The following is a 12,132-nucleotide window of genomic DNA, read 5'->3' as shown; positions in this document are numbered from 1 at the left end:
TATAGATAATGCCTTCATTAGGAACCAAGACATAACCAATGTGGCAGTATTTTAGATGTTTGCTCTTGTGCTTATGATTAAATAAACTGAGATTAGAAGCCGTGCTGTCATTACATGGCACCAGACAGGTCCTGGCCTGATTCAATATTGTCAAATTAAAAGTTGTGGTTCAATGTACTTGTTTTTTCATTGTAAGGGGTTGAGAATTCCAAGTGTTTCTTGTGGTTGAAGTGCAACTTGCAGTTTGAAAGTACTTTATTGCAGGACGAATAGTGAAAATACAGTGCAAATTTACAACCTAATATGTGTATTTATTTCATTTTCTTATAATATACAGAGACACACATACAGTAATTGAACACCCCCAAAATATCCTTCCCTACATCCCGACATGGCGTCCTCCTCACTGGAGGAGGAGCTGACCTGCTCTGCGTGTCGAGACACCTTCGGCCACTCGCACCCTCTGCCCTGCGGCCACAGCTTCTGCCCCACCTGCATCCGGGAGGCCTGGGGCAGCCGCGGCGACGAGGGCAGCGAGGAGGCTAAAGGTCAGTTCGCCTGCACCCAGTGCCAAGAGGAAGGCGGCACGGTGCCGTGCGACTGCTGCCCGGGGGAGCAGCCGCCTGCGCCGGCCGTCAAGTCGTGCCTGAGATGCGAGGTGTCGCTGTGCGCGGAACACCTGCGACCCCACCTGGAGAGGCCGGCGTTCAGGAGTCACCCGCTGGTGGATCCGTTGGGGGACCTCTCTCGGAGGAGGTGCCCGACGCACGCCGAGATGTTCCGCTACTACTGTGCCGACGAGCGGGTGTACGCGTGCGGGGACTGTCTGCTGGAGGGAGGCCACGCTCAGCACTCAGTGAAAGCACTGAAACAGGTGGAAGATGACCTGAAGGTCAGCCCAAAACACATACAGTAGTAGTAGAACACCCATTTTGACCTGAGATCAGATTCTAAAAATGTCTTCTACATCCTGACAGTTTTCTGAAAAAGCTATGTTTCTATGTCAGTCGTTCTTCGATTTTTCAAAAATAGCAGATCTACAAGCTCGTAGCGCGCCACTCGGTGGCGCGCTATGAGCTTGTAGATCTGCTATTTTTCAATAGCTAAAGCATAACATAATGCTAACACCAAAAGGGGTTCCCGCCCAAAATGGGTTAAGGCATTCTTCTGATTCTTGAGATATTTGCATTCACAATGTTGAAAGACACCAAAAAACATAATGCTTCCGGGCACACATAGAAACACTAGTCACAATAGAATAGATGAAACTGCCAATCCTACTAACCCTACCCCTTGCACCAAAAATAGTAGATCTACAAGCTCACAATGTGTCAAAACGTGACGCATTGAGATTGAGAGGCTGTATTGTAGATGTGCAATGTTCATGCGAGATACTGGCAAACAACAATCAGACACAAAATGTTTGCACAGATACGTATGGATGGCGCCTGTTTATGTGCGTCGACATGCGCGTGTCTTTCCACAGGTTATTCTCCAAAGCCTCCTCCAGAAAACAGAGGAGAAGCTGAGAGAAGGAGAGCAGATACTCACAGAGCATCAGAACATTGCTTGCACCATGGCGGTGAGTAGAGAGAGAGAGACCTGTTGCCCTAGTCTATACAACTGCCTTACATAATGCTAAATAAAGAAACCCTGTGTAGAGTTTGGCTTGTATGCTGCATACAAATCCATCATCACATAACATTTCATCACATGAAATGTTTAACTACTTAACCCATTTAGGCCTGACGTCGAAATAAATAAAAAGTCTTCTGAAAGAATATATATTCAAAGATTTGTGCCACATTTTCACGATTAAAAAAAAATCGTAGCGCGCCACTCGGTGGCTTGTAGATCTGCTATTTTTCAATAGCTAAAGTATAATATAATGCTTAGTTAAAACACCAAAAGGGGTTCCCAACCTTGTACTTACGCCAGTGTCCTTGTAACAGAGAGGTCCTCTGTTATTTCCCATTTTTGCACTTAAATAATAAGCTGATTGAAATATTATTTCAAATTATAAATTATTTGCACAGCATTGCACAGCACATTGGCACTTTAATTGTAAGTGCAATATTAAGTGTAATGTGTGTAATGTTTGGAGTGCTATAGAGAAGTGCAATAGTATGTTAAAGGTATATTCAGTGATTTCACTTAATTCAAATATCACTTTTTTTTTCTTTTTCTTTTTTCGTTTCTGCATGCCTCTGTACTAATTCCAAACGCTAAGCCAGTCATTCTCACAGTTCTCCAGCGCTCTATATTATCTGCTGTCACCAAAATCTCTTCGCTGAAGATGTAGTTGTGTTGGATTGCTTCGTTCCGTATAGCACAGATCATAAGTTCTTTTATTTTTTAGAATTTTGTTTAAAAAAAAGATGGGGAGTGACTCTAACCTGCGACCCGCTGTCAGGCTACATTGGAGCCTTGGTGCCCGGACCGCTAGGCCAGATTAGCGGTCCGGGCCATAAGTCACCAGCGTTAACGCCATGTAATGTCATCCACTGCAGGACTCGTCTGAGGAAGGCGATGCTCAGGTGAAGCGGCTGGGCTCTGATCTCAAGCTCCATGTGGAGAGGCTGGTGGCTGCCCTGGACGAGAGCACCACGCGAGAGCGCCATCAGGCCATGGAGCGTGTGCATCAGGACTGCAGTAGGGTCAGGGAAGATCTGACCCAGACGCAAAGCATCCAGCATTACCTGGCCTCGCTCCTGGGAGAGACAGACCCTTTCCTGCTCATCTGGGTAACTGGATGCATGGATTTTGTCAAACAAATGAATGGTATTGAGGTGTTTCTATTATGGGGGCGGACATTCAGCTAAAGTAGCTGATCTACATACAGTGCATCGAAACGCAACATGTTGTGAGGTTGTAGCTCAGCATTTTTTGGCGAAGTGATTTGGTGTAGAGGGAAATACTAGTGGACCTAGTAGAGCAGTGGTTCCCAAACCTTTTCATGTCAAGGACCCCCAAATTGACACTAATTAGCCCGTGGACCCCCCATTTGAAAATACATGACAGGGACCCCCATAAGAGAAGATTTTTCTCTGCTCTAGCAGTGATTCTCAACCAGTTTAATTTCAAGGACCCTACGAACCCCCCATGTAATGGCATTTATATCTCTGGGGCTCCAATTTATATTGTAAAATCAATGTTAATTTAACTCTGAGAGTGTACAAATGGAACCAAATGGACCTGTTAGGGTCCATTTGGTTCCATTTGTACACTCTCAGAGTTACGGACCCATAAGGGTCCATTTGGTTCCAAACTATCATTTAGCTGGGGACCCCCTGGAACTCCCTCAAGGACCCCTGGGGGTCCCCGGACCCCACTTTGGGAACCACTGTAGTAGAGCATCGGGGGAGTAAGTGAGTATATTATAATTCTTTGCTGTGATAGTTTACTTTAAACCTTAAGCTTTTGTGGCAAGCCCTTCCCATCTGGTAACCTGAAAAACACACACTAATATAACATGTGCATACATAAATACAGAAAATATTGTACAGTGTTTGTCCCTGGTCTGGTATTTTATTGCTCGTACAACAGATGGCTATTATGCAGTACCGCAGTATGTGACAAAAGAAAATGCTTGTGAGATTATGCAGCGAAACTGTGAGGGCGAGACTTCTTGATGAAAATTCAAAAAAAAAGCTGTGAAGAAAAAATCCTTTGGAGATTTGGAGTGATTAAAATGACCCGCTAGCTTGTAAACATGTTGTACTGTTTATTTACTGTTTATTTAGAGATGAGTGTGCTTTACAAACCAAACTGAAGCTTTAAGTCTTTAAATGGATGAATTTCCTATCCATCTATGCAGGATTAGGATATATATATATATACATATATATAGACTATTATCATTGTTGTGTTACAGTTCAATATCTATTTATCATGTCCTGCTTGTCACATCATCAACTTCCTCTGCCCTCTGTAGGCCTTTCAATCAGATGACACAAAGTAAGTGTGTGTGTGTGTGTGTGTGTGTGTGTGTGTGTGTGTGTGTGTGTGTGTGTGTGTGTGTGTGTGTGTGTGTGTGTGTGTGTGTGTGTGTGTGTGTGTGTGTGTGTGTGTGCGCGCGCGCACACGCATGTCTGTGTATGTGTGTGTGCGTGCGTGTGCATGTGTGTGAGAGTGAAGCACACATTGCAGCCATTCAAAAGGAACAATTGTAAGGTAATTGTAAGGTAACCTTGTTTGTTACCTTACCATACCTCTGTTTTCTATGTCATTCAGTTCGTCCTTGTCCTTCCTTGTGTCCTCTTGTAGATTACTTGCCGATCTGAACAACCCTCTATTCATCCCTGATCCCCATGCCTTGGACAGGAAGGTCATCCTGGAAGACATGGAGAACAAGTACCGGGAGTTCATCACGCAGACCTTGCGCTGCCTCAGCGAACTCAAGAGAGAACTCTGTGAGTGACTAGTGACCGAGCCAGGTTACTGTATGTAATATGTGTGTGATCTATGTATTATTAATTATTATTAATGATAGTCTTTTGTTAAAAGAATAAAGAAAATAATAATACTTAATAATGATTATTATTATTATAAATTATGAGGTTTTTACTTCAATCAATTTAATTATTCATCAATTATTGTTTACAAATAAAAAAATCACACCTGTGTGAAGTGAGGGGTGCTCTTATCATCCTACATCATCATGGCATAAAATAGACACTATGGGCTATATCTTGCGCCACCCCTTAACCCTTATCCCTAAACTAATTTTTGAGTGGTGTAAACCACTCCTACAACTGGCTTTGTTAGTTTACGTGTCTGTTCGTACCAAAAAATGAGCATGGTTGCTATGGTCACCCAGTTCACACGGGTGTGATTTCATTACGTCAGACATTACGTCAGACCACAGCTGATCAGTCTATATAAGACCTTACACCACTCAGTTCACACGGGTGTGATTTTTTACTATTTTAAAAAACCTTTTAAAATAGTTCAAATAGCCGATCTACAAGCTCACAATGTCTCGATGTAGATCGGCTAGTTGAACTATTTTAAAATGTTTTTCAAAATAGTAAAAAAATGGCAAATACGTTTAGGGATAAGGGATAAGGGTGGCGCAAGATGGAGCCCTACGCCTATTTGGAGAAAGAAAACTCAAAAACAGGTGTGCTTCCTCTGGAAACTGCCCTTTAAGGCAGTGGGTGCTCAGCTTTTTTAGTCTGCTCTGAAGAAGGCTACTGCCGAAACGCATCAGCCTTCTCAATACAAATAAACATGAGAAACTGCATCTGATCGAGCCAGTCTTGCATCTCTTGTTTTGGAGTGCCACTATGCCTATTTTCTCAGACACTTTTAGGGGCAGCGGTGGCCTAAGGGTTAGAGGAGAGCCCTTGTTACCGAAAGGTTGCCGGTTCGATTCCCCAGATGGGCAGGAAAAATCTGGGTGGGGAAGTGATTGTCATCACTCACCCAACACAGCTGAAGTGCCCCTGAGCAAGGCACTGAACCCCCAACTGCTCCCCCTGGAGCTGCTTAGTGGCCAACAGTATGAGACTGTGGTCAGCTCCTAGGTTTTAATATGTGTGCGCGTGTGTGTGTCTATGTGCAGGGCGTTGCTGAAAATGGATAAAAAAAACTAAAAAAACACTGATGTAAAATTCTCCATTCATTGTCAATGGGAATTAAATGTTTGTGTATGACGAAGAACATACACTAATAGCTGAATATAAAAAAACTAAATCCAATCCATTTATTCTGTTTTAATAATTATAATACGCTTTGGAATTTAACTATTTATAGCTGGCAGGGCTCTTTCAACAACAACAACAAAATACTGCCATGGTGTAAGGTGTGACTCTTTAGAATCTAGATCCCCTGCAGCCTTACTGGCATTTAGGCAAATTACAAAGATGGCCATGCAATCTGTTAGACAGGCCAAAGCTGGCTATTTTTCATAGAATAATTCTCCCTCTGTGGCTCTGACCCAAAAGGACTGTATTCTCCCTCTGTGGCTCTGACCCAAAAGGACTGTATTCTCCCTCTGTGGCTCTGACCCAAAAGGACTTTATTCTCCCTCTGTGGCTCTGACCCAAAAGGACTGTATTCTCCCTCTGTGGCTCTGACCCAAAAGGACTTTATTCTCCCTCTGTGGCTCTGACCCAAAAGGACTGTATTCTCCCTCTGTGGCTCTGACCCAAAAGGACTTTATTCTCCCTCTGTGGCTCTGACCCAAAAGGACTTTATTCTCCCTCTGTGGCTCTGACCCAAAAGGACTGTATTCTCCCTCTGTGGCTCTGACCCAAAAGGACTTTATTCTCCCTCTGTGGCTCTGACCCAAAAGGACTTTATTCTCCCTCTGTGGCTCTGACCCAAAAGGACTGAATAATTCTCCCTCTGTGGCTCTGACCCAAAAGGACTTTATTCTCCCTCTGTGGCTCTGACCCAAAAGGACTTTATTCTCCCTCTGTGGCTCTGACCCAAAAGGACTTTATTCTCCCTCTGTGGCTCTGACCCAAAAGGACTTTATTCTCCCTCTGTGGCTCTGACCCAAAAGGACTTTATTCTCCCTCTGTGGCTCTGACCCAAAAGGACTTTATTCTCCCTCTGTGGCTCTGACCCAAAAGGACTTTATTCTCCCTCTGTGGCTCTGACCCAAAAGGACTCTGTGGCTCTGACCCAAAAGGACTCTGTGGCTCTGACCCAAAAGGACTGTATTCTCCCTCTGTGGCTCTGACCCAAAAGGACTGTATTCTCCCTCTGTGGCTCTGACCCAAAAGGACTGTATTCTCCCTCTGTGGCTCTGACCCAAAAGGACTTTATTCTCCCTCTGTGGCTCTGACCCAAAAGGACTTTATTCACCCTCTGTGGCTCTGACCCAAAAGGACTTTATTCTCCCTCTGTGGCTCTGACCCAAAAGGACTGTATTCTCCCTCTGTGGCTCTGACCCAAAAGGACTGTATTCTCCCTCTGTGGCTCTGACCCAAAAGGACTGTATTCTCCCTCTGTGGCTCTGACCCAAAAGGACTGTATTCTCCCTCTGTGGCTCTGACCCAAAAGGACTGTATTCTCCCTCTGTGGCTCTGACCCAAAAGGACTTTATTCTCCCTCTGTGGCTCTGACCCAAAAGGACTTTATTCTCCCTCTGTGGCTCTGACCCAAAAGGACTTTATTCTCCCTCTGTGGCTCTGACCCCAAAGGACTGTATTCTCCCTCTGTGGCTCTGACCCAAAAGGACTGTATTCTCCCTCTGTGGCTCTGACCCAAAAGGACTGTATTCTCCCTCTGTGGCTCTGACCCAAAAGGACTTTATTCTCCCTCTGTGGCTCTGACCCAAAAGGACTGAATGATTCTCCCTCTGTGGCTCTGACCCAAAAGGACTTTGTGGCTCTGACCCAAAAGGACTGAATAATTCTCCCTCTGTGGCTCTGACCCAAAAGAATAATTCTCCCTCTGTGGCTCTGACCCAAAAGAATAATTCTCCCTCTGTGGCTCTGACCCAAAAGAATGATTCTCCCTCTGTGGCTCTGACCCAAAAGAATGATTCTCCCTCTGTGGCTCTGACCCAAAAGAATGATTCTCCCACTGTGGCTCTGACCCAAAAGGACTGTATTCTCCCTCTGTGGCTCTGACCCAAAAGGACTGTATTCTCCCTCTGTGGCTCTGACCCAAAAGGACTTTATTCTCCCTCTGTGGCTCTGACCCAAAAGGACTTTATTCTCCCTCTGTGGCTCTGACCCAAAAGGACTGAATAATTCTCCCTCTGTGGCTCTGACCCAAAAGAATGATTCTCCCTCTGTGGCTCTGACCCAAAAGGACTTTATTCTCCCTCTGTGGCTCTGACCCAAAAGGACTTTATTCTCCCTCTGTGGCTCTGACCCAAAAGGACTTTATTCTCCCTCTGTGGCTCTGACCCAAAAGGACTTTATTCTCCCTCTGTGGCTCTGACCCAAAAGGACTGAATAATTCTCCCTCTGTGGCTCTGACCCAAAAGAATGATTCTCCCTCTGTGGCTCTGACCCAAAAGGACTTTATTCTCCCTCTGTGGCTCTGACCCAAAAGGACTTTATTCTCCCTCTGTGGCTCTGACCCAAAAGGACTTTATTCTCCCTCTGTGGCTCTGACCCAAAATGACTGTATTCTCCCTCTGTGGCTCTGACCCAAAAGGACTTTATTCTCCCTCTGTGGCTCTGACCCAAAAGAATAATGCTCCCTCTGTGGCTCTGACCCAAAAGGACTTTATTCTCCCTCTGTGGCTCTGACCCAAAAGGACTTTATTCTCCCTCTGTGGCTCTGACCCAAAAGGACTTTATTCTCCCTCTGTGGCTCTGACCCAAAAGGACTTTATTCTCCCTCTGTGGCTCTGACCCAAAAGGACTGAATAATTCTCCCTCTGTGGCTCTGACCCAAAAGAATGATTCTCCCTCTGTGGCTCTGACCCAAAAGAATGATTCTCCCTCTGTGGCTCTGACCCAAAAGGACTTTATTCTCCCACTGTGGCTCTGACCCAAAAGGACTGTATTCTCCCTCTGTGGCTCTGACCCAAAAGGACTGTATTCTCCCTCTGTGGCTCTGACCCAAAAGGACTTTATTCTCCCTCTGTGGCTCTGACCCAAAAGGACTTTATTCTCCCTCTGTGGCTCTGACCCAAAAGGACTGAATAATTCTCCCTCTGTGGCTCTGACCCAAAAGAATGATTCTCCCTCTGTGGCTCTGACCCAAAAGGACTTTATTCTCCCTCTGTGGCTCTGACCCAAAAGGACTTTATTCTCCCTCTGTGGCTCTGACCCAAAAGGACTTTATTCTCCCTCTGTGGCTCTGACCCAAAATGACTGTATTCTCCCTCTGTGGCTCTGACCCAAAAGGACTTTATTCTCCCTCTGTGGCTCTGACCCAAAAGAATAATGCTCCCTCTGTGGCTCTGACCCAAAAGGACTTTATTCTCCCTCTGTGGCTCTGACCCAAAAGGACTTTATTCTCCCTCTGTGGCTCTGACCCAAAAGGACTTTATTCTCCCTCTGTGGCTCTGACCCAAAAGGACTGAATAATTCTCCCTCTGTGGCTCTGACCCAAAAGAATAATGCTCCCTCTGTGGCTCTGACCCAAAAGGACTTTATTCTCCCTCTGTGGCTCTGACCCAAAAGAATAATGCTCCCTCTGTGGCTCTGACCCAAAAGGACTGAATAATTCTCCCTCTGTGGCTCTGACCCAAAAGGACTTTATTCTCCCTCTGTGGCTCTGACCCAAAAGGACTGTATTCTCCCTCTGTGGCTCTGACCCAAAAGGACTTTATTCTCCCTCTGTGGCTCTGACCCAAAAGAATAATGCTCCCTCTGTGGCTCTGACCCAAAAGGACTTTATTCTCCCTCTGTGGCTCTGACCCAAAAGAATGATTCTCCCTCTGTGGCTCTGACCCAAAAGAATAATTCTCCCTCTGTGGCTCTGACCCAAAAGAATAATTCTCCCTCTGTGGCTCCGACCCAAAAGAATAATTCTCCCACTGTGGCTCTGACCCAAAAGAATAATTCTCCCTCTGTGGCTCTGACCCAAAAGAATAATTCTCCCTCTGTGGCTCTGACCCAAAAGAATAAGAATAATTCTCCCTCTGTGGCTCTGACCCAAAAGAATAATTCTCCCTCTGTGGCTCTGACCCAAAAGAATAATTCTCCCTCTGTGGCTCTGACCCAAAAGGACTTTATTCTCCCTCTGTGGCTCTGACCCAAAAGGACTTTATTCTCCCTCTGTGGCTCTGACCCAAAAGGACTTTATTCTCCCTCTGTGGCTCTGACCCAAAAGGACTTTATTCTCCCTCTGTGGCTCTGACCCAAAAGGACTTTATTCTCCCTCTGTGGCTCTGACCCAAAAGGACTTTATTCTCCCTCTGTGGCTCTGACCCAAAAGGACTTTAGAGAAAAGTGAGACAGTGGACCCTTCTAGACTGTGCTTCAATGTACCTTATTGAATGGTAGTGAATAACAAAGACTCTGGTGACCTGTAATGTAATCATGTCAAGACTGTGGTGTACTTTTTTTGTCATTTCTTTTTTTTTTTTCGTTTGTTTTTTGTCTGTGCATTGTAAAGTCCGTATTGTGGTTCTTGTTGAAAAAAGAAAAATGTGTGGTTCTATATACATTGAATTGTGATTGAACAGTTGTGAAATCTCAGAGCCTCAATAAAAATACATTGAAAAAAGAAAAAGAAAAAAGTGAGAGCGAGGTCTTGAAAATAAACCATCCTTGTTGACCCTGTCAATTAGTTTGGATGGCTTCTTTCTGTCCAGCATTTCTTGTAGTCTTGTAGTTTTTATTTACGAGTCTCCTGTTTTTCCCCCTGTGATACAGTGAGTAGTCCGTTGTCTCTGGACACAAACACAGCCCATCCTCTGCTGAACATCTCAGGTGACCTGCGTTCGGCCACGCGGGTTAAGACCCGCCAGTCGTGCCCTGATCACCCGGACCGCTTCGACCACTGGCCTCAAGTCGTCACGGCTCAGACCTTCTCGTGTGGGACCCACTACTGGGAGCTGGTGGCAGAGGGATTCTGGGATATCACCGTCTGCTACAGAAGCATTGGCCGCAAGGGGAAAGAGGGCAACGCCTTTGGGAACAACAAGGTATTATGTTCATTTGAATCTATAGTCACCTAAAGTCACACAGTAGCTGTCCAGGAATTTGTTGGGGTGGTGCACATGGATAATACAAACAAAACAACAAACAAGAATGACTCACATCATAACTGCCAGGTGCAGAAAGCTCACTATGGGTTTTATCTCCAATTGGCTTAGAGGAAACGGCTTCACGTCAAAATTTAAAGTCGTACTATTTGTCACACATGTTACCGCAGTGAAATTTGTTCTCTGCAGGAGCGGTGAGCCGCGTTCAGACTATGGGTTTTATCTCCCATTGGCTTAGAGGCGCTGGAGGCAGCCAATTATGAAAAAGTGTCCACTAGGTCCTCACCAGAGTGTAGAGTAGGAGAGTAGCGACAAGCTTTGATCTCGCCGCAAAGCGGGTGCCTATGGGCTATAGTTCCAAACATTGCTCCTATGGCTGGAACTATCCTATTGAGATAGAATGAGCACTTCCGCATTCTATTGTTTTTTCTTCTTTCTAATTATTTGTTCGGCCCAAAACATTGTGTTTATTGTCATGATTTGTCACAACTCGCGTTGGCTTTGTCCGCAGCGTAAACGTCTTTAAATAAATACTTTTTGAAAAGTCTATTAGGAAGATGAACGGGGAATTATTTTCTGGGTCTCTCTCGGGGCGGGACTGTGACGCTCTATAGCCAGGTTGTACCTGGCTAAAAAAACACACTTGTGTGTTTATTTCGGCCACATGCCGTCTTACATTGTTATTTTGCGCCCTCGACAAACATTAAAGTCCATAGACTTGTCTTAAACGATTCAGATTCACTTTATTGTCACTTAGTTGCATGGTCAGGTACATACATTTTACGCTCGGAAGCGCCAATATAATAAAAATCACCCCCGTGTTAAGTGAGGGGCGCTAATAAATTAAAGTCTAACTCTAACTTGCTATGATTAGGTGATGTAATGGTGGTGTAAAACAAACATTACATTATTTGTATTGTTAATGGCATTTAATGTTTGTGTTAGGGACAAAATGACATACATTTTCCCTTCATTGTCAATTACGTTTTTAAAACAAACAAACAAACATTAAACTTGTATATAGGACCCTCAAAAATGACATGAAAACATGGTAAAAAAACCTAAAAACACTGAACAATAAAAACACAGGGCAATCTGTCAAAAAGTGCATATTGCAGTGCACTCAAAGTGCATAGTGCAGATTACTGAAGGTTATTGCATATTCATAGTCACTTTGCATTTAGCATCCTGACAATGAAAGAAAGAACAAACTGTTCCTCAGCCTGCTTGTGCGTGCTGGGAGGATCTTCACCCTTTTTGACTTGTTGGGTGAAAATAGTCTTTTGTGGGGATGGGTGGGGTCTTCAATAATCCTCAGGGATTTTTTGAGGCAGCATTTTGGCTTGGCTGGCAAACGATGTACCCATTTTGGGCGGGAACCCCTTTTGGTGTTTTAAGCATGCTTTAGCTGTTGAAAAATAGCAGATCTACAAGCTTATAGCGCGGCACAGAGTGCCGCGCTATAAGCTTGTAGATCTGCTATTTTTTTTTAAATCGTGAAAATG

At 44.7% G+C, this 12,132-nt stretch overlaps 1 protein-coding gene across 1 annotated transcript in view; it reads left to right on the top strand.

The window, feature by feature from the left end:
• Window positions 1-391: 391 nt before the first annotated feature.
• Window positions 392-12,132, top strand: part of trim110 (tripartite motif containing 110) — a gene marked incomplete at both ends in the record, with an annotated part of 12,543 nt that continues 802 nt past the window's right edge. Inside the window, 6 exons of the mRNA XM_079530180.1 lie at window positions 392-892; window positions 1,487-1,582; window positions 2,511-2,744; window positions 3,935-3,957; window positions 4,267-4,412; window positions 10,296-10,567. Coding sequence (XP_079386306.1) covers window positions 392-892; window positions 1,487-1,582; window positions 2,511-2,744; window positions 3,935-3,957; window positions 4,267-4,412; window positions 10,296-10,567 — 1,272 coding nt within the window. The remainder of the gene's footprint in view (window positions 893-1,486; window positions 1,583-2,510; window positions 2,745-3,934; window positions 3,958-4,266; window positions 4,413-10,295; window positions 10,568-12,132) is intronic.

Source organism: Electrona antarctica, assembly GCF_951216825.1.
Source record: "Electrona antarctica genome assembly, chromosome: 1".
In the NCBI taxonomy this organism is placed as follows: Eukaryota; Metazoa; Chordata; class Actinopteri; order Myctophiformes; family Myctophidae; genus Electrona; species Electrona antarctica.
This window is presented reverse-complemented; position numbering and strand designations above follow the sequence as displayed.